Genomic DNA, 26,795 nt, shown 5'->3' with positions numbered 1-26,795 from the left:
GGTTTCTTCGCCCGATTGAATTCTACTGGGTAGAAAAAATCACAAACATGTACTTGACAGTGTAGCTGTGTAGCTTGATCGTAAAGAAGGAAAAGAGAAAGAGTTGGAAGCAACTGGAGTAAACCTTAAGAGAACCAAGTGCCGGAAAACGCTATTCTCCAGTTCCAGACGGACAAATATATAATGTTTTTGTTGGTGATTGCGATGGGGAGTAGTCTTCTACGCTGCAGTATGGACGACCTTTCAAAAGTAAACGAAACGAGAATCAAAGTAGTGAGTTCTTATCCGAGCGGACACGTTGAAGTTCGATGTCCCCGTGAAAAAAAAAACATATCAGTGATATTAAAAACATTGCTTTAATGCTGTTGCGAAAGCGATTTATAAATAAATAATTCTACGCGCCCTCAGCTGTCTAAACTTACTTGACAGGCGGTTGTCATTTTTCTAATCTGCCGCACGTTTGCGGTGACAATTTTCACGCTTTGCGGAGTCCCGGGGTTTCCGGGGTGGAAATGAAAATTTATGAGAGATGGTTGCAAGCTCTCCTTTTCTCGGCCCCTCGCTCGCGCGTTCTCGCGAGGCTCGCTTCGCTTGCCCAAATAGGGGAGCTTGCTCGCAGGCTACCACCATGTCTGTTTCTCTGTTCCATCATGACGTCCGGGACGTCCAGTGCATTCGTTAAACCTCAATGGCATTTCGTTTATTCTCCTAGCTTAGGGTTAGCCTGACAAAATTTGACAAAACAGGCACGATATTTCTGATTCCATACCACATTTTCCTTTTCCAAAGAAATAAAACGTTATTTGCTGTCAGAGCAATACTCGACGGTAACCTGAATAGAAATTTTACTAAAACCATACCTTAATTATGCATGCTCCATATTCCCATTGAGCTAATGACGTCAATACACTATAACTCAAGTTCTTGTTAGTTTAGCAATCCTCCCAAGACGTCTCCCAAGTCCATCCATAACTCAGCAGTACACGATGAAGCGTTAACGATGTGTTTTATAACGTAAATTAAAGAGAAAACTTTGGAATTTGTTAACGGATAGTAGGAAAATTAAACATCTTTATGTTTGGTTGCTGCGTTCCAAATAGACGACAGCTGTCCAAATAATCCGAACATCATATATTTTCGATTCCGAATTCTACCCGTCACGTTTTTAATGACGAGTTTTAGGTGCTCGATACAGACGTTCTAAATAATCGCTGAGAATAAGTTTTAGAAACTATTTTGTTAGGAGAGAAAATAAAAACAGAAACAAGTGAAACAGGAAGTGGCCTTCATTAATACGTTTCACTAGGGATACTTTTTTGCAGGAGTTTGATTTTTAGGATGCTTTAAGATTGCATGGGCGTTCGGTTGTGGTTCCTTTTCCTGAAAAAAAACAAAACAAAACCTCTGGGCCGAGTTGTTCAAAGCTGGGTTAAGATAACCCAGGGTTAGTGCGAGATTTGAATTCAGATTTGAAAGCTTAAAAGGCATTTCAGTTTTAGTTCTTGTTGTCTACAAGTTGATGATTGGAAGCTCTAAAATAGCACAGAAAATTATCCGAGAAAATGCTTTTGAACACAAGAAAAGGAAACCCGGGTTAAATTTAACCCCGGGTTAGGCGCTAATCGGCCTTCGAACGACTGGGCCCTGGGTTAGCGTAGGCACTGTTTATCCTTTTCGTTTTAGTTTTCTCAAAATGTTTGATTTGGTTTGTTCATTTATCCTAAAGGAAAAAACCTTGGGAGGAAACGAAAAAGGAAAAAAAACAGACTAGCCTTTCCCTCCCTTCCCCTGCGACAACAAAGTTAACGGGTGTTGTCCAATCGTCCAATCAGGGAATCGACTGGTCAAACGTTCGAAATTCAAAATCACGCGTGATTTATTTCGTGAGAGGAATGTGATGAACGGAAAACATCATCAAAGCTTGATTTGCAAGTTGAATCAACTAACTGTAGTCAACGAAAAACATGGTGGAAATGGCTGCAGAACGATCGCACAAGAAATATGGCAAAGGAAAAAACAGCAACATGAAAGTTGTTGTGCGCGTAAGGCCTCCGAACAACATGGAACTCGCTAAGCAATCTTCCACTTCTGTTCGTGTAATGGATGAACGTGTCCTAGTTTTCGATCCAAAAGACGACTCTATTGATTATTTACCAGGCGATCGACTTAAAAATCATCGACAGTTCTTGACACGTAGAGCAAGGGATTTGAGATTTATGTTTGATCGCGTGTTCGACAACAGCGCCAGCAATCGCGATGTCTTCGAACATACAACAAAAGCGATCATCGATGGAGTACTCGAAGGATACAACTGCTCTGTGTTTGCCTATGGAGCGACGGGAGCCGGTAAAACCTTCACCATGTTGGGAGATTCTTCCAATCCGGGGGTGATGTTTCTTACCATGATGGAATTATACAGTAGAATTAATGCTTGTAAAGACGAGAAAATCTCTGATGTGGCTGTCTCCTATCTCGAGGTAAGCGATCACTGTTCAAGTAACAACGCATAGATAAGCTTACATGGCGAATTGTGGGCTTAAAACCGACATATGGTTTGAAATTTTGACCTTTTATGTATGATCGGGGCCTTTATTACTAGAAAAGAATGCGACTCGACTACTGTGTTATTACAGAGAACTGTCAAAGATAACCTTGTGCCAAGTTTCATAGTTAAACACAGAGCATCCACTATCAGGTCTATAGCTTTGCACCGATTTCGCTACTTGTCCAATTCGCTGCGATGCGTTCGAGTCAAAGTCCAAAACTTTCACCTTCGGAAGGGGAAGTTTAAAGAACGAGAGATATGTTAATTTTTTTTTGTAGTGGTGTTAAAGAAGTATTTTTAATGGTTAAGTAGGGAAACCGGTGTTACCCTTAATTGGACGGGATTGACCCGGGCAGGAAAAAAATAAGCTTGTGAATTCTTAAGGTCGGTACACACTAGGCGACAAGTTGCAGCAACATGTCGTGACGACACGTCGCAGTGACAAATCGCTTCATGTGTACTGGAGAATTTTTGTGAAAATCTTTGTCTCTGCAACAGAATTTTGTCACAGCAACATGTTGCAAAAAATCAAATCAGACAGAATTTGTGCAACTTGTCGCAGTGACAAAATTCTGTTGCAGGGACAAAGATTTTAAATTTACAAAATTTCTCTAGTAGACGTGAAGCGATTTGTCGCTGCAATATGTCGCCACAACATGTTGCTGCAACTAGTCGCCGGACCTGTACACACGGAGTGATCTCTCCCAGCAACTTGTCGCCTAGTGTGTACCAACCTTCATATGATGCATTTAGTTCATCACTTCAGTATTATGTATGTATGCCCTAGGGATGAACCTCTAGTGCACTGAATCAAAGATGAGTTGTGATAAAGACACTATAATTTACATGCAAAGTGTCTTGCAATACAGAAAGATCCTGATGATGTCCAGTGGTTTCACCACAGTTATTTGGCAATGCAAACAATAACAATATCCCATGTTTGCTGAAGCAGCAAATCAACAAACCTGCAGTGTAGCAAACATTACTGGTAAAGTTAATGGTCAATGGTAGTCTTTACACTAGAGCCTAAATAAGCTAAGAAATATTTCAAGACAAGTGAATTTTAAATTCTTCAAGTAAAAGAAAGCTTCACACACAACCTATCTTTTTTACTTCAGGTTTACTTAAGCCTATTTTCCCACGCAACATAATCAAGATTGATTGACATTCTTTGGCTTTCTCAAAGCTAAAGAAACCGCAATAAGTCAGTTTTAAGGATCGTTTGCAAGTCACTAGAACCTTTCTTGGATCGTTTTAACTTTCCGACTTTAATGAGATGCAAAGTAATTAGTTACTTGAGATTTTACTTAGGCCTTCACACATGCATTTTTGGTTAAGTGAAACTTAGCAGCTCTTAAGTCTTACTTAACAGCCTAGTGTAAAGACAACCAGTGTATTTGCCGGGCTGGGCAAGAAATGCATTCGTCCTAATATCATTAGCCTGTAGGCTGGAGCAGACGCCTTTTTTTGCTTTTGTCAATGGGTGGATCAGGAGCCAAAAAAGGTGTCTGCTTGCATACTAGCTAGCTATCATATCATAGCTGGATAATATTGCAATTATAAATGAATTCAAGGGCTCATCTCTGGTTAGATCACTTTCTGTAGTGAGTAAAACTAATTAAAATTTTCTCCAGGCATAAAAAGTGGCCTTGAAAGGAAAAAATATTGGTGTTGTATTTTTCATTCTAAAAACAGTGAACAGGTGAATCAACGCTGGAGTGAAATGACTGCAATTTCTGGTCACTTGCAGTCTCATTACCCTCAATCCCACTAGGTATCCCAATAAAAATAAGAATGATTACTAAATATTTGGTGGATGATAAAAAAAGAGAGAAAGGGTTGTTTTTTCCCCTCTTCCCAGCCTCCAGATGACACAAAGAGGCCTTGGCAAAGGAAAAAGCTCATTACCTAAAGTGGCAGACAATGACACATATGTCTAGTATGAAAAACATCAGACAAAATTGCTGTAAAACTCAAAACCATGAATACCAGAAATATTTCTGGAATGTTGTGTCGTTGCACCTAATTAAAAAAGCCAATCAGGTGTGAGAAAACTTAAGTGCCAGCAAAAAAGTGATAATTTTGTGATCTTCTGGCTTGCTAAGAAAACTTCAAGTGTTCACACTTTTCTGAGAATGACAGAACAAGTCTGGAAAACACTGTCAGAACAACAAAATGAGAAGACACCATAGGGGGTCTCTGATGCCATGGGATGCACTAAATTAAAAGTTACTTTTATCAGCCGGACAACATCTTATATGCCCTCTAGTATAAATATGGTCAGTGTCTGTTAGGAGCGCTTTTACAGTGCTACTTATACTCATTATATTTTTATTTTTTTATGCATACAAGGTTTACAATGAAACAATCAGAGACCTGCTTATGCCTGGTCAGCCTCTGGCTGTGCGGGAAGATCCACAGCGAGGAGTGTGTGTCAGTGGTCTTACTCTTCACAAGGTACTGTTTATTAGCAATAAGCATTGGGTCATTTATGATGATAGATATTATTCATCTTGGTATGTGTATGATAGTCTCATGTATCATTTGTCTCACGATAGTCACTTTGGTGCTTGATTGTGAAGTTTTAAATGCCTAGCAGGGGTGTCAAAATGTTTTGAAGTAGAGGGCAGACTCTGGAAAAGTAGGCAGCTGTGACAGTCAAGATTGTTTGTCACGAGCTGACAAGCCGGCGTCATACAGTACAGTCAAGTAACCAGTGGAACTCCAGCAGTCACCAGCTTGTTTTGTTTCTTTGTCATGGCCCGGTTCCTCGAAAGGTGGTTTATAAGTTTAACCCAGGATTAAGCCAACTTTTAAGCAAGGTTTCCTTGTCCAGGGCAGTCATTAAGAGCTGGGGGCTGGGGATTTCACCGGGCTACTTAGAATGTGGCCCCAGCTACTTTCATTGGAAAATAGAAGAAAAGTTGAACCAAATGAAATCCCTAGATGTTTGATTCCCCACCTCCTTGTTGTATTTACCGGCAACTTGAAATCTTATGATAACCGTGCTTGTCTAAGAACATGCAACTCAAGCTCACAAAATATGTTTAGCCTTAGATGCACAAAAAATAAATAATTGAATTATTTTCATGCACATGACTGTTTTAACCTTTTGTAAGGGCTTAATTATATCATTGAGGATGTATAAATGACAATCTGACAATTTTTTCATACTTTCCCCTTTAATTTAAGCCCTCTTCTGCTGAAGAGCTTCTAGGAATGCTTGAATTTGGAAATAACAACCGAACTCAACACCCCACTGATGCTAACGCACAGTCATCAAGATCCCATGCTGTGTTTCAGGTATAAAGGTGTTAATATTAAAATTACTAAAATCAATGCTGCAATTAAATACTAAATAAATAAGATATTAATTTGTTTTTATACTTCTACATGAGAAATTTCTACAATTTGATTGGCTTAGAGCAGTGGTATTTCAGCTTAATTTGAAATACCTAGTAGTATAAACAAATAGTAGCATGATTTGTACATGATAGTTGACATAAATACCACTCGTGATATTTCAAAATTGTCTCAAATTTCACTTGCCTGTTTTTGAAATGTCACTTGTGGTATTTATGCCAAATATCACTACAAATCATGCCATTACCTATACTAATACCGTAAACTACCATTTATAAGTCCTACATGTAGGCTCATACAACCTTTGTAAGGAGTTTTAGGAAGGCTTACAAATAGGGAGGGGGAAACTTACATTTAGGAGGGGGGGGCTTGTAACTGGACTGGAAAAAACATTTCAAAGCTACATAGCATACTTTTTAAATTTACTTGCTTTACTAAATTCTGCTTATTTGTGCACTATATGAGTTTGAATGTCATCTTGATTTTTTCTTTGATAGTGGTGCATTCTTTATTTACATTTTTATTTCTGTGAGTATTGTATATGTTGTGGTTAATTTTTTACCTCAGATAATTTTTGTTTTTCTTTTTTGTTTGGGTATGGTAATGTATGCTTATGAAGTTGAAACAAAATGCAAATAAAAATTACCCAAGATAGAAAATTAACTATAACATGTAAGTGCATTGATTAATGCTTTGCTTCACCACATGTTAGGTGTTTGTTCGACAGAAAGATCGAACAGCCGGATTAAAAGCAAACTTCACAATGGGGAAAATGTCACTGACTGACTTAGCAGGATCTGAGCGAGCCATAGTGACATCCAACAGAGGGGCACGATTTAGGGAGGGTGCTAACATTAACAAGTCCCTACTGGCTCTTGGAAACTGCATCAATGCATTGGCAGACAAGGAGGTAATTGAATGTCTATATTCATGCCGTTTTAAAAATGTAAGGGTGCTTCTGCATCAACAAAAGAATAAAACTATAAAATTCTAGTTGAGAGTCATGTCTTGCTGTTTTTCTTTTTGCTTCTTCACATGCTAACTTACATGTAAGGCTACCAGTAATTTCTACATGTCCTCATGGCCAGTACCTACAGAAGGGTTCCCATTATAACTTGCCTAGTAGGCTGACTATCAACTTAAGTAATGCATAGTCAGATACTGCAATCACATAGCTGATACAATAAATTTATAGGTTTCATTAATGTAGAATTTCGAAAGTAACAGTTCCCCACCAAAATAACAGCTACCCAAGAGTGACGTTAACTTTTTACCTTCCCATTGAATCCTGAAAGTAGCAGCCCCCGGAAAATTACCACTCAACTACAATAAAGTATCAAATGAATCTAATGTAATTTCAATCTATGTAACAAGTGATTTTAAAGAGTGTTTAACGTTAAACATATGTCAAAACAGGAATGAGAAAAAAAAATAGTTGTGAATTCTTTTTGTCTTTAAAATCATTCTGAAATGAGGAAACAAACGACTTAAGCTTAATTTGCATTTGACTTTGTAAACAAAAAACTTTTCACCGTTTCATCAATAAATTCAAGTAAAAAAGATGAAGCTTTACCTGTTAAAACTTCCAAACTGAACCTCATCATCTGCTACATGTATTTCAGGTACAGCTAGCTTGATTATTTGTGAAATTTCTTTGTTACGGCAGCAAACCAGGGAGGCATCTTGCTCGCAACTTACACGAGTTTTGGTGTCTCGCGCTTTGTCGGAGGAACTGGAGGTGAATTAATGAATAGTGCAGGATATTCACGGATTGAGTAGCCAATCAGAGCATGTAAAAAACACTATCCACTGTTTCAGTATATACTAAATATGATTATTCAAATTTTGTTTTCTTTTCTAGAACAAATCAGGTCATATTCCATACAGGGACAGCAAGCTGACAAGACTTTTGAAAGATTCCTTGGGTGGAAACTGTCGGACAGTAATGATTGCGGCAGTAAGGTATTTATACAGTGTATATCATTGGGTTGCAATGACAATTATTGAAATCCGTAGGATCTGGTAGTAATATTAACAGCAAAAAGCAGTGAATGGCTGTGGTAATGGTATCTGTTATCAGTGCAATATTGTTCATCATCAGATGTTGTAAGAGGCTAGTTGCAGTAAAGTCAGATCTTGAGTTGTCCTTTTCCCGTCCCCCTCTACTCCCAGTTTTACTCCTCACCCGCGCTTCAATGTCACAGGTGCCTTAATGTCTTATATCGAGGGACATGGCTGGGTTGTGGGGGGAGGGGGGGGGAATGGGAGTGGTCCTAAATTTAGGAGGCGGTTGGCCTCCAGGATCTCTCTTGTATCCTTTAAGATACGGGAAGAAGAGAGACCCTGGGGACAATGTTGGCAGCACCCAACCTAGGCTTGATAACCTCCCCTCCCCCCCCCCACCTTTTCTAAGTCTGTGTTTTTGTTAGTCCCTGACTGTGTGAAAAGAAAGTTAGTGTCCGACAGTCCAGGGCTTGTGTCCAGATTTAGATCAGGCTAGTGAATTCTCTTCTTAACTTGTCCAATGGACAAGTGATGTTTTCTGGGGAATTCAAATCACAAAAGAACTGTAATCAATCCTGCTCATCCAAAAACATTTTGGGCCAGTACATGCTCAGGGGCGGATCTAGGGGGAGGGTGCAGGGGGTGCGCACCCCCCCCCCCCCCCCCCGTGAGATGACCTGCGGTTTCCTAATACAACTGGTATTCTGCAAAAAAAAAAACTATGTGGTTTATTGGTGTTGAAGTAGAGCAAGAGACGAGTGCACCCCCTCCTAAAAAAAATCCTGGATCTGCCCCTGATGCTAGTTACCGCTTTGCCCGAATCGCAAGCTCATAAAACCCATTTTCTTAGCACCCTGCCTGAGAGAGTGCAGGTATATTTTCCTGAACAGCAGCTGGTAATTCAGCCTGCACCCAAGCTTCATCATAGTGGTGTTTAAATGTTTTGAATCTTTTCTGTCTGTATGATCCACATCTATGACATGCATATTACAATATTCAGCCCATCAGGCCTGAGTTATGAGGATACCTACAACACTTTGAAGTATGCAGACCGTGCCATGAATATCAAGTGCAAGGTGGTCAAAAATGAACTAACAGTTGACATGCATGTTAGCCGCTATGCTAAGATTGTGGAGGAACTCAGACTTGAGGTAAATAAACACATAACCAGGGCTGTGCTCTAATAGAGCCCAGTGGCCCCTGGCGCCTAACTTTTGCCCCCGGACGACTAGCAAATCATAGATTTTTCATACAAAACATATGCTGGGCACCCTAGATTTTACAGGTTCAGAGCATCGGGCTCCCTTCAATTCTCCTTACAGCACAGTCTTGATAACAAAAATTTTGTCTTTGGTTCAATGTGCCCCTTCCTCAGGGCTTGGAAAACCCATTGGGCAAGCAGCTCTCACATTCTGCTTGCTTATGGCCATTGCTTGCTTGTCTTCTAGATACCGTAAATAACTGATTTACTTAGAACATGACTTGCATGGACCCCAGACTGCCAGTAGTCTCTTATTTTTCTTTGCAAAGTTACTTTGTGTGTAAACCATGCATTTGAGCCATGATAAACAAGGGTGTAAGCCAGAAAAAATAAGACCAATCAGCTATTCCATTTCTGGGCCGACAAAGGGTTTGTTTACTTAAAAAGAATGTTCAGTCTGTCTTTTCTCATCTTGTCCTGATTCCTTCGCTTATTGTAACGTCATTGTTTACAATCTTGCTGGCTGGGATAAGAACTAGCAGTCTACACAGACTCTTGCCCGCTTGGCAAGTGAGTGAACTTTAGAATTAAGTTAAATAATTGCCATAAGTTGCCCTGCAAGAAAATCTACTGGTCTCAAACTACTGGAAAGGGCTTTTTTCAAGCACTGCATCCTCCTATCAAATCAAATTGAACCTCTGCAAATTATTATATCACTGTAGAATCAACTATCCATAATAATGCATTTCTTCAATCTTGGGGAGAGTATAATATTTTACATTTATTTTAAGTAGTATTTGTAAATGTGCCCAGTGTTTTCAAGACTAAACTTTTATTTTTTCTTAATGTTTACTTTTTAAGCTCATTAAAATAGTAAAGCCTTTATTTATTGTTTTTTTAATTTGTTTAATATTAATCATTGCAACATTACTAAACCACAAATAATATTATTGCTCAAGGTGCTTAAGTGCCAAAAGTGCTGGGAAGATTGCTACTTTTTACCTCTTTTTTTTCCTTCCTCCCCCCACCCCTGGCCCAATGTTGAGGAAAACTTTAATGTTTGTGCGCGTAATTGTTCTGTTACATCCCAACTTTGATTGGGGGATGAGAGATATTTAGGAAAAGAGAAAACTCTCTTTTTTGAGTATTAAAATGGACTGCTGGTAAGTTGTACAACCTTCTCAACTACTTTTGTCTCGGATTGTAGTTTACCAATGAGATGTTGTACTTTGTAGGAAATGTCATTGCCATAATTTCCTCCGAGCAAAAAAGTGATTCTTTTTTTTACAGATTTCTGAGCTCAAAAAGAAGCTGTTTGGTTATGAAACAGTACCACCTACACCAAAGAAGTTTGGTGACTCAAACACACAGTCACAAGAAGAGATAAATAGGTATGAGTTACTAACACTTCTACTTCTAAAACAACGGGCCTATAAACTAACGAAATTACATTTTCACAGACAGGTATTGAAATAACATGTTTCAATGCTTTTGACAACTAACCCTTACTATACACTACATATACCAGTGCTCGACTTTCAGAAAAAAATCTTGGGGCCAACAGGCCCCCATGTTTTCATTTTTGGTCGCCAGAACAAGTATTCTAGTCGCCAAAAATTATATATTATAAAGTATTTAAGCTTAAGGTTCAGGAAATGGAATACACATTAAGAAAAACAAACTTAAGGAATCTTAAAAAAACTTATTTGGGATATTAAAGAACAAAATCTGCAAAATTTGTTTTGCATCCCATGTATTTGCACGTTCAGAAATGAACATCGGTGAAACTTCATCTATTTCGCGATTGCCTAACGCGTGATCGAAAGTCTCCAGAAAGAGGAAACGTCGCTAATGTTTTCGGGCAATGAAGTTGATTTCGCGAGAAGTCTGTTAGACAAACAGCATGAGTTCAACGGTACTTCATTAGAAGTCAATAAAATATGGCAGAGCTTTTATTTGGGTCGCCACGCTCAACAGAAATTTGTTTACAAGAATTGCGAAGTTCGAGTAAGCGCTGTTCGTTCTCGATTAGCTTCGATTAGCTTTAGCTTTTATCAGACTAATCTGCTATCGAGTCCGCAATCGAGATACACGTTGGGCAAAAAGAAATTGTTTTAAATATCGATGCGCTAAAAGTCATTCCCGGAGAAACACGGGACGATCTGTTGAGAATTGCGATCGATTTGCCCGAAAGTCGGTAAGTCTTTCGTCGAATTCATTCATTTCACAATCCTCTTTCAAGTAAACGTAGATTAGAGTGTTGAAAGAAATCGTTAAAGCGTTTAGACAAATCGTTAAAATGTTTAGACAAACCGTTAGAGCGTTTGGGCAAAACGTTAGAACGTTAGCAAAACCGTTAGCTATCCGTTAGTTTTGTAAAGGATAACAGATTATCATTAGTGTACGTTTACCCAAAGAAGAAAGTCACCTATCTTGGTGGCCAGGTTGGCGACCAGGCGTGAAAATTTAGTCGCCACTGAGTAAAAGCTGGTCGCATTGGCGACCCCACAGGTCGCAACGTCGAGCCCTGTATACTATAGACACTATAACAAAGTACCAGAGTGATGTCTTTATCTACTGCAAGAGTACTCAATTGTTGAACTAGAGCAGAATACAATTAGACTGATGGAAGTGGATTAAACCTTGAACATTTATTGCTACTTCAGGGCTAAACATTGCGACCCGTGGGGTCGCCAATGCGGCCAGCTTTTACTCAGTGGCGACCAAATGTTCACGACTGGTCGCCAACCTGGCCCCCAAGATAGGTGACTTTCTTCTTTGGGAAAACGTACACTAATGATAATCCATTATCCTTCACAAAACTAAATCCATTAATTCTTAAATATAATTTTTGGCAACCGGAATACTTGTTCTGGCGACAAAAAATGAAAACTTGGGGGCCAGCTGGCCCCAAGATTTTTTTCTGAAAGTCGAGCACTGTATGTAGATTTTTATGCCTCTTGCAAAGCAATCATCAGGCAACTGCCAAAAGTAACGGTTGTAGACAGTATGCATACTATAGCATTGAGTGTTTTTATCATGTAATATTAAAGCATGATTATTGGTATTCTTCTTAAATTTAGACTAAGTTCAAGCCTAAAAAGCATAATGAAAGAGAGGATGGTGGTAAGAAGGAACGTAATTGACATTGAAGCAGCTGAGAGAGATCTTCGATTAAAACTTTACAGAAAGGCAAGTTTCATATATTAAGAGTTTTTATGGTCATGTCTCTACTACTTATGATATAAAGTTTATTCATTGTAGGTCAGTGGTTGCATGCTAGAGAAGAGAATAATAATTAATGCTGCATTTTGATTGGTTGAGCTACTACTAGGCTACAATGTTATAGCCCACTAGTAGTGCAAAGCACTGGCTTTTTGGTGGCAAAAAAGGATTAAAGTCTAGCTTTAACTAGCTAAAGTTGTTTTGTCTTGATATTTTTCGACCAACTAGTTGAATTTTACTAAAACAATTATTCTTCTTGCCCTCATGGCCTCTGAGTCAAAATTCAACCTTATGGGCTATTGACTCAGGTCCATTCGGGCTTGAGGAATAATAAGTTAAAAATAACAGTTTTAATTGCACTACTGTAAAATGTCTCAGTCTTGAACCTTGATGTTTCATTGTAGGAGAGAACACTGAAAAGGATACAGATAGTGTGTGTTGACGGAGAAAGACTTGATCAGGTATAAATATTGATATAAATACTGTCTTTATCATTATTTTAAGAAATACGTGACTGATTGTACTATAATTACCCTGTCACTAACATTTCAAGTTGCCGGGTATATATGTGATTAGTAGGAGCGGAATTGGGATCATTATACGTTTCTGGGAAACTGGCTACCTACCCCTCCCCTAACCCAACCTTTTGCCTTAAGTGAGAAGTAAATGTTAATGTTGGCTTAGGGAAGGGGTAGGAGGGCAGTTTCCCAGAAACATGAAATGATCCGGGAATTGTGCTTTTGGTTTTATTTTCTTTTTGTTTCCTATAAGTCCTATGGGCTCACACCTCTTAGTAGCAAGGGAAAATCCCAGGCCCCCGGCTCTTAGTGACAGCCCTGATTACCTGATTATCCTGAATATCCTTTACAAATATTTGTGAATAAGTTAATGTATTTTCCACTGGCTGAGGAATGAAATAAGTGGAAAATGTTTTCTCACACACCTCCGGGGCCTGAGCCTAAGGGGTTGTTTTGAGTCACATGCTCAGTGTTGTTTAACAGTGCTTTTTTGCTATCTGCCATTGTCTGGTCAGCTTGACAATGGCTCCCAGAGGTATGTGAGAGTAGTTATTGACAATATGGGGATACAGTTAAGTGCTATAGATCGAATAGAACATAATCCATTTGCACTGTCCATCACCATCATATTCATTGTGATCATGCAAAACTGAAGATAGCTAGTGTCCTTCTCAGAACAAAGATCGGTGAGGTCATCCAGAGACATGGGCCCCAACACTTATGAACTTTTGGCCCTGGTTATTCAATTGCTGGATAGAGTTATCCTCCAGATAAATTGCTGTATACTGGATATGTATTAGGGAAACCAACGGCATTATCCATTGGATAGTGATTTGTCCAGTGGGTAGTGCTATCCATCTTTTAAACAACTGGGGTCTGCCCATAAAAGAAAAGTTTTAAATTTAATTCAACCCTGAAAATGACATGGTTTCTTTTTTCCATTAAGTGTGAGGTATCAACAGTATTTTTAGGATGATATAACTGAGAAAAAATTTTTAATATCCAATCACCAGACACTGTCCAAGACAGAGTCTTACATCTCTGCCACAAAAGTCAAACAGAAATACATTGCATCAAAAAAGGCAGAATTTGAAGAACAGACAGCTAAGAATGACCGTTGGTTGGAACGTATTCAGTCTGAAATTAAACTCGAGACTGACCCACATGCAATAAGCCAGTTAGAACAGTGTCAGTCCTCCATGAGGTTACAGCTGGAAAACATGGAACTTAAAAGAAACTGTCAGCTTTACAAGAGGCATGTCAACACACAAGAAAAAGATATGCAAAACACGGAAAGGTGAGGATGTAGGTCTCAATAACTACGTGTAAAATCTTTAATGTTATATGCAATCATCTATAAATAATAAAATTTATGAAATAGTAATAAAAGAGGGAAAAAAGTAAGTAATTATTGACAGGTCAAGTAAGCTAGCTGTTGTTACTCAGATCGATCAGATTGGAAACTGGAAAAGCTGGTTTTTAAGAGAAGATCAGGAGATACAGGAGTACAGTTGAGAAAAGTTTCAGAGCAAGGATAAGAATCAAGGATGCTCCCATTTAACACTAATTTAATAATCATGATAAAAACTAGATTTAAAATTTTCAACGACAATCTAACGGTTGTATTTTACTACTACTATTATTAGTAAGGTTGAGAAATGCCTCGTTTTTATCAATATTGTGTTGCCATCTTATGTACTTTTCAGACTTGTAGTTAAATTACTAAGCATGGTGCAAAGACAGTACCTCCTCTTAAAAGGTGTCGGTCTTGCTACTGATGAGTTAACGGAAGAATACAATAACGTAATTGAAACAGTCGAAAATGGAAGAGAAGTAATGTGGGCAGATCAGAGCATAAAAGACAGTGATGATGGTGACAAGCAATCATTCATAATTAACTGTCAGTCCACAACTTTTGGTAAGTTATGACATGTCCGAAATCATTTATTGTGGTTTCAAATTGAGTGAGCACCAGTCCAATCACATTAAATTATTATTTAAGACCAACTTACAATCAAGTCAGTTCAATTATAATTTTTTAAATGTACCTCATAACAGTCCTAAGGACCTGACCTTGGTGATACTCGGCAATGAGAGTGGGATTATTAACCGGCAGAATTAATAACAAATTGGGAAAAAGTAATGTAATTAGTGAGCATGCACTTATCCGTGAACCTGTACCTTTAATTCATTGGCAAGAGTGCTCCTCTGGTATCGCAGCAGCCAGGGTTCAAATCCCAGCAAGGGTAAATTTTTTTCAAGCTTATTCATTTTGCAACTGCACAAGTTGCGTCTTTAATGCGATCATTGTCTTTGTATTTCTCCATATTTTTTTTTGTTTAAATAACCGGTCTGATTTGTTTTTTCTTCTTAAAGGAACATCTCAGATACGCACTCCCATCAGAAAGCGTCAATTCAACACACCCATGGCAAACACAGAAAAACGCACCCCTCAAAGAAGGATCCCTTTTGATCAAGAACCAATGAAGACATTTACACTATCAGCAACATCAAAAATGCGTAATCTTAAGTTGGCAACCGATGATTCAGACTTTGCCAGTACTCGGATTTCTCTGACAAAAGAATTTGAGGCAATGTCTTCACCAGCGAAATCATCTCTTCCAGCTAGAGGACAAAACATGGTGTCAGCAAAAGGTGACGTGTCTGTTGTTCAAGCAAACAGTAGCTCTACAACACCGCTACGGATTCCATCATCTTTTACTGCAGTGTCAGGGACTAACACCAGTACTAGTAATTCTGTGTCATCACTTGGAACAGTTCTTTGTCAAAACAGTTTGAATAAGCCTCTAAGATGTCCAACAAAACAAGGAACTCCTCATCCTAAAATTTGCTGGGGTGAAAAACATGGCAATGTCAGCCCTCAATGTACTTCTCCTGAACAGGCTCAAAACGTTAGTACTATATGTACACCCATGAGGGACACTAACCAATTCAACTTATCAGGAATACAGCCACTTAAGGAGACTCCAGCAGAAAAAAATCAACGACTGTCATCAGGAAAGGTACTAATTAGCATAATTTACTCTCTTATTTATAATAGATGTTGCCGAATACTAAATTTGGCAGTCTTGATAGAATAAAATAATTTTGTTGGTGAAAAACAATAGTTTAATGCATGTTGAAGTCAATGGATGACAGAGAGTCTACTCAAGATCTCAAAGATGTAAATTGAACCACTTTGAAATTACAGGTGCATAGAAGGTGGACCAAACAGGTAAAGAAAAGGCTCACTCCAGGAAAAAAAGGAAATAATATCCTGAGTCTCATTCAATACAAAAAAAATTAAGTTTGCAAATGGAAAGAAAAACTTAAAAATTTGTTTCTCTTCATACAAACATTCAGGATCAGTTAAAGTCTTACTTAGACCGCAGTTTAAGAAATCATTGGACTTCCAGATCTTCCTGATTAAGTTATTTTAAAAAGATATAAGAAGATAAATGTTTCTAATCTACCCTGTAATTATGTTTCCATTAACCCTGTTCAGAATAAATGGTTTTGAGATAAATGCATTGAGAAACTGAAATGGTTTACAATGTGGTTTTGTTGAACACTAGCTAATTGTTTTTCCCAATTAAAATGCATCGTTTGTTTACAGATAAGAGGACCTACACTAAATAGTCCTCTGGCAACACCCCTCCGAGAACTGCCTGCCAACAGGTCAAATGTTGTAAAAGATAAGCTGCCTTCCATACTGGAGCAACTGGGAAATCCTTTTAGTAAGAGTAAGAATAAAATATGACCAATTTTCAGCTTTGTTTTGAAATTACTAGCCTGCGTAGCATGTGTTTCCGTTTAGTTTCGGAGCAAAAAAAAGCGAAGAACGGGATTTTCGGTTTTGACCACACGAGAAATGAAACGAGAGCCATTTTTCGCCATTTTTCGCACGGTCTTTGACTCTTGTTCCGCGTTCTTTACTCCTAAACCGCACAGAAATGCGTGCTATGCAGGCTATGAAATTATACGCCTTGGCCTCAGGGCTTGCCTGAGAAAACAGGCAACATTTCACCTCAACCTACAACTGGTTTCCCTGAGAAATCATGTCTGAGGTATGACTGATGACCTGTCACAACCCAGATCTGGGTAGCGCCTCTGACTGGTTGAAGCAAATTTCTCTTGTGGCATGACCATTGACAATCAGAAGCACTACACAGATCTGGGTAGTGAAACATCATCGGGATGGAATGTCTGCCAGGGTTTGCACAGTTTTGAAAAGTCCTTGAATTTTACGGGAAATTTGAATGTAAGTGGCCTGGAAAGTGTTTTTTGATGCTTTTTGGTTCTCCAAGACAGAATATGAATCATAGCTCAGAGAATTTAAAGGTTATTTACACAAAGTGCTCAATGTTTTATGCAATAATTAACTATCAATTTAAGACAAGTGAACTGAAAAATGTAGAGAAGTTGGTGAAGCAAACAGTTCAAGCGTTAAAGCCTTATTAGAATAGACTGGGAATGTGCGTTTTTGTACACTCTGTGAATTATATTCCTGGTAGGTGGTCCTTGAAAATCTAACGTGGTCCTTGAAAAGTCCTTGAAAAATGGTTGCAATTTTTTGTATGAACCCTGCCTGCACTCATAGACATTCCTCTGAGGTCCTTTTGTGGGGAAGCCAGCAGTGTAGTCGTTTTCTCAGGCTACATCAGGACCTTATGGAAAATAATGATTTCATTAATAGTAAATGCGTATGACTGGTACACAAATGTAATTGTTATATAGCTGGAAACTTTTCCAACAAAGTGCGCTCTCATTGGTTACTTTTAGGTCACATGACATCTAACAATGAAACTGCTTTCCGCCAAAATCTCTGAGCGGGCAAATTGCAAAAAATTAATTACAAAAAAAGGAACAATATTGTAAAATCTATGACGTCGGAGAGTAAGAGTGCACTGTTACCCGCAAATGTTGATTGATGACCGTTTTTACAACGAGGTTTAATGAATTTCCAGCTTCAAAATTTGCTTTAACTGTTTCCCTCTGGACCAGTCTTTAATTGTTGGGTGCTCGTTTAGTTTTTCAGTACTTGGTTAGCTGCTATTCCTGGGAACTATCAGGGCTGTCACCAGACTATGTCCCTATTCTGCAAAAATAACTGTTTAGAAATTCAGAGGTTGTAGTTTACTGTATGTAGGGTGCAAAAGTTTAAAACATCTCTTTACTGTACCTTGCAGAGAAATCAGCTAGTGAAAGAAGAAGTACAGACATGATGCCAAAGAGGTGAGTTCTTTATATGTCTTGATTATGCATAGCTTGTCATGGGCATAGGTGGAAAGAAAATGTGAGTGCACGTTAAAAAGAGAGGAACCTTTAATCTCTTTTTCTATCCTATTAGAGTGCACAATGCCACAAAAGAAAACATGCACAAGCCAAAGCAACCTTCAAGGTGTAACAGTGTTGTAGAGCTTGACAAACTGCAGTCAAAGAAAGTTAAGAAACACATGAATGGACTAAGAAGAGCAATGAGTAGCACAAGTATCGGAACAAGCAGAAACTTTGCACCACGATCATCGTAAGTATTATTTAGTACCATCCGATAAACTAGTTACTATTAATGATAATATTATTCAAAAATGTTGTTGATCACTTATGCAAGTAGCATATAGTATTAGTGAGTCTTGCATAGTTAAGTATAACAAAAGTTTGTTGATCAACAAAATTTAGCACTACCGAACAAAAGTACAAGTTGACCTTTTTGGTTCAGCAATTTGACCAACTGTGCCACAATTCTTTAAGTATTTATTATAAAATTCAATATAATATTAAAAATGCCACCATGATGTCTGATAAAAAAGAATTATTTTTACATAGTTTACAACATGAAATTTTGTTGTAAAAATTTGCCGCTGACTTTATTAGTAACTCTCGCCTTTATTCAACACTTATGATAGGCCATTTCCGAGTTCCCTCGGGCCTCTGTATCAAAACGAGGCTAAGTGCTCAACATTTGATATGGAAATGATTTTTCATCCTCATGCAAATAAAACTAATTTTCACAGGAAAAGGTTGTGCACTTGGCCTCACTTTGAAAGTGAGGGTTTTGGAACTCGGAAGTGGCCTATTGCGGACGACAAGAGGAGCCCGCAATCCTTAAATCTCCAGGTTGTTATTACGCATACATCGCATGTATGTAGCCAGCATTTGATTGGACTTTCACTAACAATGAATGGAATGCACAGAACGCTGTTTGATTACGCGCATTTCGACCTTCTACCCCTCGTAATCTGATCACGCATGTTTTGACCATCTGTCACGGGAAACTTACGCAAAGCACTCACTGCGTTGGAGCAAAAGCGTTTGACCTTAGATCGTCGTCGCCCACACTCCGTAACCTTTGGTTATTACTAGTAATATATAGATTTAGCCAGGGTTAAAAGCGAAGCTCCCATTAATAAATTAATAATTTAAATCAAACAATAAGCTTGTAATCCACAAATCAGTTAACTTAAGGGCACATTCATGTGACTTTTGAGGGAAAGGCTTAGTGATTTTAGAGTGAAACATCTTACATCGAGTTGATAGCCTTGTATGTACACCCAAAAAAACAGCAATCATCTTCGATCACATTCAAGAGCTGTAATGGCTCTTGATCGCAGTAGATTAGGCCTGGAAAACAAATCAGGCCGGATTTTTTGCGTTCGACAAGTTTACGTTACAAAATCTTGCCAACAAATCTGAGGGTGTGTAAACCAACCTTTAATACTTTTGATACATCACATCTGAGTTGAAACAGTACTGTTTATCATACAGACCTCGGACAGAATGCACTATTTCACAATTTTTCAAGACAAATTGCACTCAGTCAATAGTCAGGACGATCAATCGTGGGCTCTTAGTGAAACCGTTCAAAACATTTCCAAAATCACCTACACGGCCAGCCGGCTCTCACTTTTGACAAGCTCCAAATTTGCAGTGCGAGCTGCTGTACAGTGTTTGAATGAATATTAGTAGAGTTACGCTTCAACATAATAAAGAACTTATTATGTTTATTTTTTTATTTAATGGTTTTATAACGATGTGTAATCAGATGTGTAATCTTAAAAAGCGTTTGATACGCGCGGCATTATGAGTACTCCTGCAAGCGGTGTTCATGAACAACTGAAAACAAACGGCACAGCGATTAAAATTACAAGAAAAACTACTAACAATCAATAAAAGAAATATAATTCGGTGAACCATTTACAGAGATAACAATTTTCATTCACGAAGACAAGTATTAAAGTGTCTCTAAAAATCCTGAGTCTGATACTAGGTCAGATCATTGACTCAAATCTTACAAACGTGCATAAACTTGCCGCATAAACTGTGCTCGGCTTCATGAAATTAGATATAAAAAACAAACGTCAGATACAATAATTACTCATTTGCAGCTCCTGAAAGCTATCAAGTAAGGCCAGAATCGCTTGAGATTTTTAAACCCTCTTACGCATCAAGCAAGGTGAAAAATGAAAACGATGTCATCCGAAATCGGATTTCCGACTTTGACAAGCGACGCAGTTCTCAACCAAAAACCCAGTAAACAAACCAGCCATAAATAACAGAAGTCTCTTGATAGCAGCTGTATTTCATTTTGTACACTCAGTGGAAAAAGACAGTTAAAAACATCACAAGTTGACAAAAAACTCTGTCAGCCTCAGCTGTCAAAGTAAACAAGTTTCAAGATGCTGCATAAATTTTCCGCATGATCTCATCTGTCAAATTTTGACCAATCAGAGCCAAAAAATTGAACGTAGAGCGTGACCATGGTAAGAAAGGGTCTTCCTCGCCTGTATTGTTAAATAAATGGTAGAATTTTCGCGTCTGAGGTCAGTTTGAAATCAAAATCTTAATAGTGCAGGGCCATAGTGACATAAACACAACTTATTTTAGATTAATTATAAAAAATAAACTTGAGCCTGCGATCCTTTTAAAACTAGTAACTTGTCAGCGGATAACTTCAAAAAATACTCGACCTCGATGGGTCGACACCAGAGTCCGCGGTAAGGTCAGGTGAGACTGGTCAGGGGATAAATCAGTGAAAGGTTCCGGCAATTCTCCTTTTTTACAAAAAGATCAACTCTGCTACTTGAAAAGAGCAGAAATATTAACTTTCTGCATTTATTTTTCATAGAACAACATGCAAAATTGTTACCTTTTTTGTTAAAGCTAGTCGATCAGGTGAAAAGTTAAAAAAGGTACCTTTTTAGAAAAGAAAGGCGGGTATTTTAAGCTCTCGGGTGAAAATATTTTAACGTCAATATTGTCCGCTTTTCATCCATTTCTCACTTTACCAAACAAAACTTTAAAGCGCGAAAAAGGTACCTTTTTTCAGTTTGAAGCGATCTCTTCAAAAGCGCGAAAAAGGTACCTTTTTGCGGTTTAGAAACGTTCCTATTAAAAGAGCAAAAAAGGTACCTTTTTTGCGGTTGGAAGCGATGTCCTCTTAAGTGCGAAAAAAGAACCTTAAAAATAAATGACGTTTCAATTAAAATCCTACTAATTGACAGATGTCAAGCAACCGTTGGCGCCCCTAACGAACGACACACAGACGTTTTTAGGGGACTCTATGTCCCGTTTTTAATAATATAAATTACAACTGTTAAGCAACAAATGTTTACCATTATATGAATAAATTGTTGTTTAAGGCCCAGTTCAGACGCCGCTCCACTCATGTGCCGAACCTAACTGATGAATTAAGTACGGCAAAAGAGCGGCGTCTGAATCAATTTGGTACGGCAGTTTTAGTTTGGTGCGGCAAAAGCGTTAAGTTCGACAGAGTCTGTCGAACTTTTGTCGAACTTAACTTAGGTTCGACACACGGTACGCCGTCTGAATCAGATGTCGCGCCAGTGTCGCTCCAAAGTCGAACTTATTCAGTTAGGTTCGGCACATGAAAAGTGCGGCGTCTGAACCAGGTCTTAGGCTACGTGCAAACTGGCGCAACAACTCCCAACAATGTTGCGTCCGTTTGCACGGGGCTAAAAGTTTGACCGGTTTCAAACTTTGCGCAACAACACGCAACAACATCCAACAACATGCAACAGGGTGTGCAAACGGACGCAACATGTAACATCCAACAATGTTGGGAGTTGTTGGTCAATAATGTTGCGTCCGTTTGCACGCAACCTAAGTAAATTTCATAATATTACTAGCAAATCTTTACACCTTCTGTTAATTTATTATTTTCAAATTGATGAATAAGACAAGAAGGTTCCATAAACAATACAGCTCTAAGAAATTTTTCCTGCTGCAAACACTCACCTCAATAATATGGACAAGAAAAATGTTTTAACTTTGCTTTGTTGTTTGGAAGAGTCTCATAAGGACTTAATGATATTTTACTAGTTCAACACTTGGTTTAAACCATTTTACAGTTTTTTACAGTGGTTACCACTAACACGCACCCTCAAAGGGTCTTCAGTTCAAACCTGGGATTTGGTGGACGTCAATCAACTGTTACCATGGTTTTCACGCACTGGCCAAGAGAAGATTGTTTCCCCGTTTCTCGAGCACTCGGAGGAAAATTTCGTCGTTTAAAGCCGTTTTTACAATATTTTGCTACAGGATCTGACACCGCTTCATGTCAAGATTACGAGGAGTACGAATTTGTAGAGTGTATGCCGGAGGAAACTCAAATTATCGACTTATTTAAACACTGTAAGTTACAACCACATAAGCTTTCTCGGCAATACACCCTCGCAACTCGTCTGAGTTCTTGCTAGTTTAGGATTCTATTCGATCATAACATGAAAAATGATAAGTAGATCTGCAGGTAACAAAGTTCATTTTCGAAAACCACCTCCGTTCACAGGAAACCTTTGTCCCTTGTCTTTGTGACATCATTTGTTCACTGAATTTGTGTTCCTTGGCAATTCGTCCACGGCTCCCGTGATTTCATACAATCAAATAAATAAACAACCTGAAAACCATTACGTTTAATAACTATAGAGATTATTTCGGCTATTTCACTCAGCTCGCAGAGACCTCATTGTTTTAACAATGTAATCCTTCATCTTGATGAAATAAATAAAATTTAAAACGCCGTATTCTGGTAAGTCTTCGCCCTTCATTCAGCGATAAGGGAACCTTCTCTGTCAGAGCACGTGAGAAAACCTTGGGAAAACCATGGAATCAGTTGATTGACGTCCACGAAAACTCAGGTTTCAACAGAGAAAAAACCATTCGAGGGCGCGTGTTAGTGGTAAACGCTGTAACAAAATTTTTATAAAACCATTTTTGCCTCAATTTTAGAGCTGTTTACCAGAATTTACCAAAAACAAAGATTTAATTGAAATGTAAGTGAAAATGACTGTAGAGTAAACTTATGGGATTTTTTGGGATATTCTGAAAGAGCAAGATCTAAGCCGTACCCTTAGGGGGAAAGTACTCTTGGGAATTCTTAATGGAGGTGTGCCACCCGGTTCTCCAAATCCTGACCCTATTTCAGACCAAAAAATGTAATTTTCCACACCCGTTTTTCAGACCAGACCTCTGAAATTCATACCCGTTTTCTGACCTCGTCTTTAGGCAGAAATTATGTTATCATTACTCACATTAGAGTCCAAACAAAAAAATTCTTTAAGTCCATTTCGAATTCGCATATTTCCTTTTCTTTCTACTCATTTCGAATTGACACGATTAATACGTTCATACATTCCCGTAGTTGCCTCAAAAATTTCCGACCAAAACGGCGCAAAAATTATATCCGATAAGGGGGCACATACCTATATAGCTTATATAAGGGAGTACCCCACCCCCGGAAGCCTTATTCGCCTATAACTGGCAATTCAGGGCAAACTGGCTCTGAGATATTAGGACTGTCATTATGACTGCATCCAAATCCTTCTTATTTTGACTTGGGTCAAACATAAGAGTCAACAGAGCATATCAGTGCTAATCTCCCAGATCCAATTTGCCTTGAAATGCTGATTTTGGTGAAATGGAACCCTGCAGATACGCTTGACCTGGCTTGACCGTATTAACAATCTTTTGAGTCATATATTGTCATGTTTCTTTATTATGTTGTTAAAGTTTCCTTCCTCATTTTTATTAGTATTCTATGTACTTCTTATTATAATTTATTTTAACTTTGCAATACAATTTACAATATTTATTTATTTATTTTACAATATTTCAAACTGAATATGACAGTTGACCTGCCAAAACGTGTTTTTAAGCATTAAAAACTGTTTAAACAGCTGTTTTATTAGAACAACAAAGAAAAAACCCTCTTATTCAATGTTAAGTCAACATTATATTTTCAATGTTCTCAGCAAGTACCCTAGTTAATTTTATTACTTTCATTTTTTAGGCCAAAAAGAGGGAATTCTGTTTGCCAATATTCCACAGACAGACCAAGATGGCAATAGATGACAGCAGCTGTATACAATGCTTTGATCATGCTGCCAAGTTTCTCTTTGAAGTTACCCAGTCACCATTAACATTAATGTTATTGTTGTCTCTTTACATACTAAATAACAACTAAGAAATTCATTTTACACTCTGGTACTCTAGATGCTATATTTTTGTCTTAATTGAGGAATTTGAATCGTTTGGAATGGGTTTGAGGTGCATTTTAAACATAAAATACGTTTGAAACACTTTGAGTTAGTCACATCAACTTATTTTAGTAGAGGATGATCAATGTTACTACAACTTTAAATAAATTTTTTTTATACTTTCATTACCAATAACATTTTGAGTCAGTTTTTTAAACGAAATCTAACTTAGGCCACGGTTTAAGAAATCATTGGACCTCCAGATATTCTTCTTAAGGGGTTGATTTAAGAAAATAAGTGCTTTTCCAGACAACACTATATGCTTTATTCAAATTGTTCATGAAAAGTGGTGCTTAGATAAAAGTGTTAGGCAAACTGAAAATGGCTTAGAACGTGGTTTTGTTAAACGCGGGCTAAATTCTGTTTAAATAATTGACCACTCCAGAAAATACCATAATGTACTATAATGCTCTTTGTTTGTCCCCCCAAAATCTTGCATAAGCATTGTCTTCAGTTTCTCTTGGGAGTTAAAATGGCCCCAAGAGAAACTGAAAACAATGCTTATGCAAAATTTTGGGGTGACAAACAAAGAGCATTATGGTATGTTATGGTATTTTCTGGAGTGGTCAGTTGACCCTTTGTGTTAAAATAAAACCAACAAAAGCTGTGTTTATGTTTTGACACTTAAATACCAGTTTATTTACAACTAACAAGTAATTGAATCACTTCCGACAAAAATGTAGCAAGCTGAGCTGCTTTAGTTCTTCTTTTTATCTTCAATGCATAGTACCTGAGGGAGTTTCTGGCCATCCTCAGTAACCCAGGGGTATTCTTGCTGTTCAGACAATGTTTGCCCATTTGGCAACATGATTCGCACCTCGCCTGCTTCACATCTCACAAAGACAAGGCCATCAACATGCTTGAGTCTCATCCACTCAGCAGTGGCTAATGCAGCAGCATGACGGGTACCAAAACGCTTCCCATCGGCTTTGCAAAGTTGATAGTGCTGTGGGAGGAACTTAAGTTGCGCTGTAGCAGCTAGTACTGTACCACTGTGTGAAAGCACAAAGGCACCATCCTTCGGTTGCATTTTCAAAGCTGCAAATTCTGGTAACGTTTTTAATGAGCTGTCTCCGGAATTTGCTGCAAGGTCCTCAAGGAGTGACTGCTCCCAGCGATCTGATGTATTAGGTGTGCAGAAGGCATGTAGGAGGTGTGGAAAAAATGGGTTATGTACTCTGTTAGCCTTTATTTGACATAACTTGTGAAGACAGTCATTGTCTAATGACAAAAGTTGCAGATCCTTCTTGTGTTCCTTGTCAACAATCACAAACATAGCGCCGCCATGCAGATTAGGACTAGTAAGGAGATTAAGTGCTGTATTCAAGGAGGCGCAATATTTTTCCTTGCCAGATGCAATCATAGAGAACACATGACCAAGGTATTCTAGCTTCACTGGTACTGCTTGCATAACTTCCAGGAACTCTAATTTTACACAGGAAGTAACTATATCTGTGGATGACGCAAGAGAATAAGACCCTTTGAAGGACTCAAAATGCAAGAATTTTCCCTTTAAAAGCTCATCCAAATAACACTTGCCAGGGGTTAGCTTAAACGAAAAAGGTTCCTCTGGTGCTCTTAAATAGCTAAAAATATATTTATTACTCAAGTCTCTATATAATTCAATAATATGCAAATGCAGATCCTTCAAAGACTCAAGAGAGATTTCATACTCAATTCCTCGAGTAGCATGGCTGCGCATTTTGTAGCCAGTTTTTATAACTATCCAGTTCATAAGTCCAATCAAATCATCAGATATCTGCCAAGTAGCATTGCGTGGGTCATGGTGTCGATGATTCACAACAATCTTAGCTTCTCCAATCTTTCCACCTATGTCAATTCGTTCATCCTCCATAGCAAACCAGTGAGCTAAAAAGTCATGTAAAGCATGAATTTGAATGGCTCGAGCATATCTTTTCACCGTCTCTAAAAAGTCCTTTTTCACTGCGCGATCCCATGACCACATTTGCCTTGACAAGTCTCTCCAAAAGTACATCATGTTGCCAGGATTAAGGTCACCATGGACTTCTTCATGTTTAGTATGTAGATACTTGAGCATACCTATAATGAACTTCAGATTCTCAAGAATCAGTGGCACAGCTTTAAAGCTTATCATAATAGTGTAAAGTGAGCAACTTTTATAAAAGAGTACAGGATGTCTAGGTTGGAACATACCGCGAACTACTTTCAAGACAACGTGACGGTTATCAAGACGTGGCAGAAGTTCGGTTTGCTTCTCAACTAAGAAGCAGCAGCCAAAGGCTCCATGTCCAATCCTTTCCACGATTCTATAGTCAGGTGGTAGCTCATGTTGAAAATGAAGCCTAGCCATATTGACATCCAAATCTTTAAAGCCATCGTAATTCTCTGCATCTAATATTGCCAAA

General features: G+C 38.3%; 1 protein-coding gene across 2 annotated transcripts; it reads left to right on the top strand.

The window, feature by feature from the left end:
- The first annotated feature begins 1,783 nt into the window (after window positions 1–1,783).
- Window positions 1,784–24,826, top strand: LOC140941024 (kinesin-like protein KIF18A). 2 transcript variants are annotated; one of them, XM_073389972.1, is made up of 17 exons: window positions 1,784–2,477; window positions 4,898–5,002; window positions 5,738–5,848; window positions 6,621–6,818; window positions 7,770–7,870; window positions 8,913–9,063; window positions 10,404–10,504; window positions 12,197–12,305; window positions 12,743–12,799; window positions 13,870–14,153; window positions 14,563–14,774; window positions 15,233–15,879; window positions 16,473–16,599; window positions 18,046–18,091; window positions 18,207–18,383; window positions 23,102–23,145; window positions 24,162–24,826. In XM_073389972.1, exons 1-16 carry the CDS (start codon window positions 1,965–1,967, stop codon window positions 23,136–23,138), a joined length of 2,976 nt encoding a protein of 991 aa, XP_073246073.1. In that variant the 5' UTR covers window positions 1,784–1,964; the 3' UTR covers window positions 23,139–23,145; window positions 24,162–24,826. The 2 variants fall into 2 exon arrangements, with proteins under 2 accessions (XP_073246073.1, XP_073246072.1); XM_073389971.1 differs by lacking the exon at window positions 23,102–23,145 and having other exon boundaries at window positions 1,785–2,477.
- The last annotated feature ends 1,969 nt before the right edge of the window (window positions 24,827–26,795 follow it).

Source organism: Porites lutea, chromosome 6 (assembly GCF_958299795.1).
Source record: "Porites lutea chromosome 6, jaPorLute2.1, whole genome shotgun sequence".
Lineage (NCBI taxonomy): Eukaryota > Metazoa > Cnidaria > Anthozoa > Scleractinia > Poritidae > Porites > Porites lutea.
The sequence above is the reverse complement of the archived record's forward strand: the minus strand, read 5'-3'. Positions and strand labels throughout refer to the sequence as shown.

Coding starts and splice junctions, on each gene's coding strand:
- LOC140941024 (XM_073389971.1), top strand. CDS start 1,965: ATGGTGGAAATGGCTGCAGAACGATCGCACAAGAAATATGGCAAAGGA. Junction 5,849..6,620: donor GATCCCATGCTGTGTTTCAG/GTATAAAGGTGT, acceptor ACCACATGTTAG/GTGTTTGTTCGACAGAAAGA. Junction 6,819..7,769: donor ATGCATTGGCAGACAAGGAG/GTAATTGAATGT, acceptor TTTCTTTTCTAG/AACAAATCAGGTCATATTCC.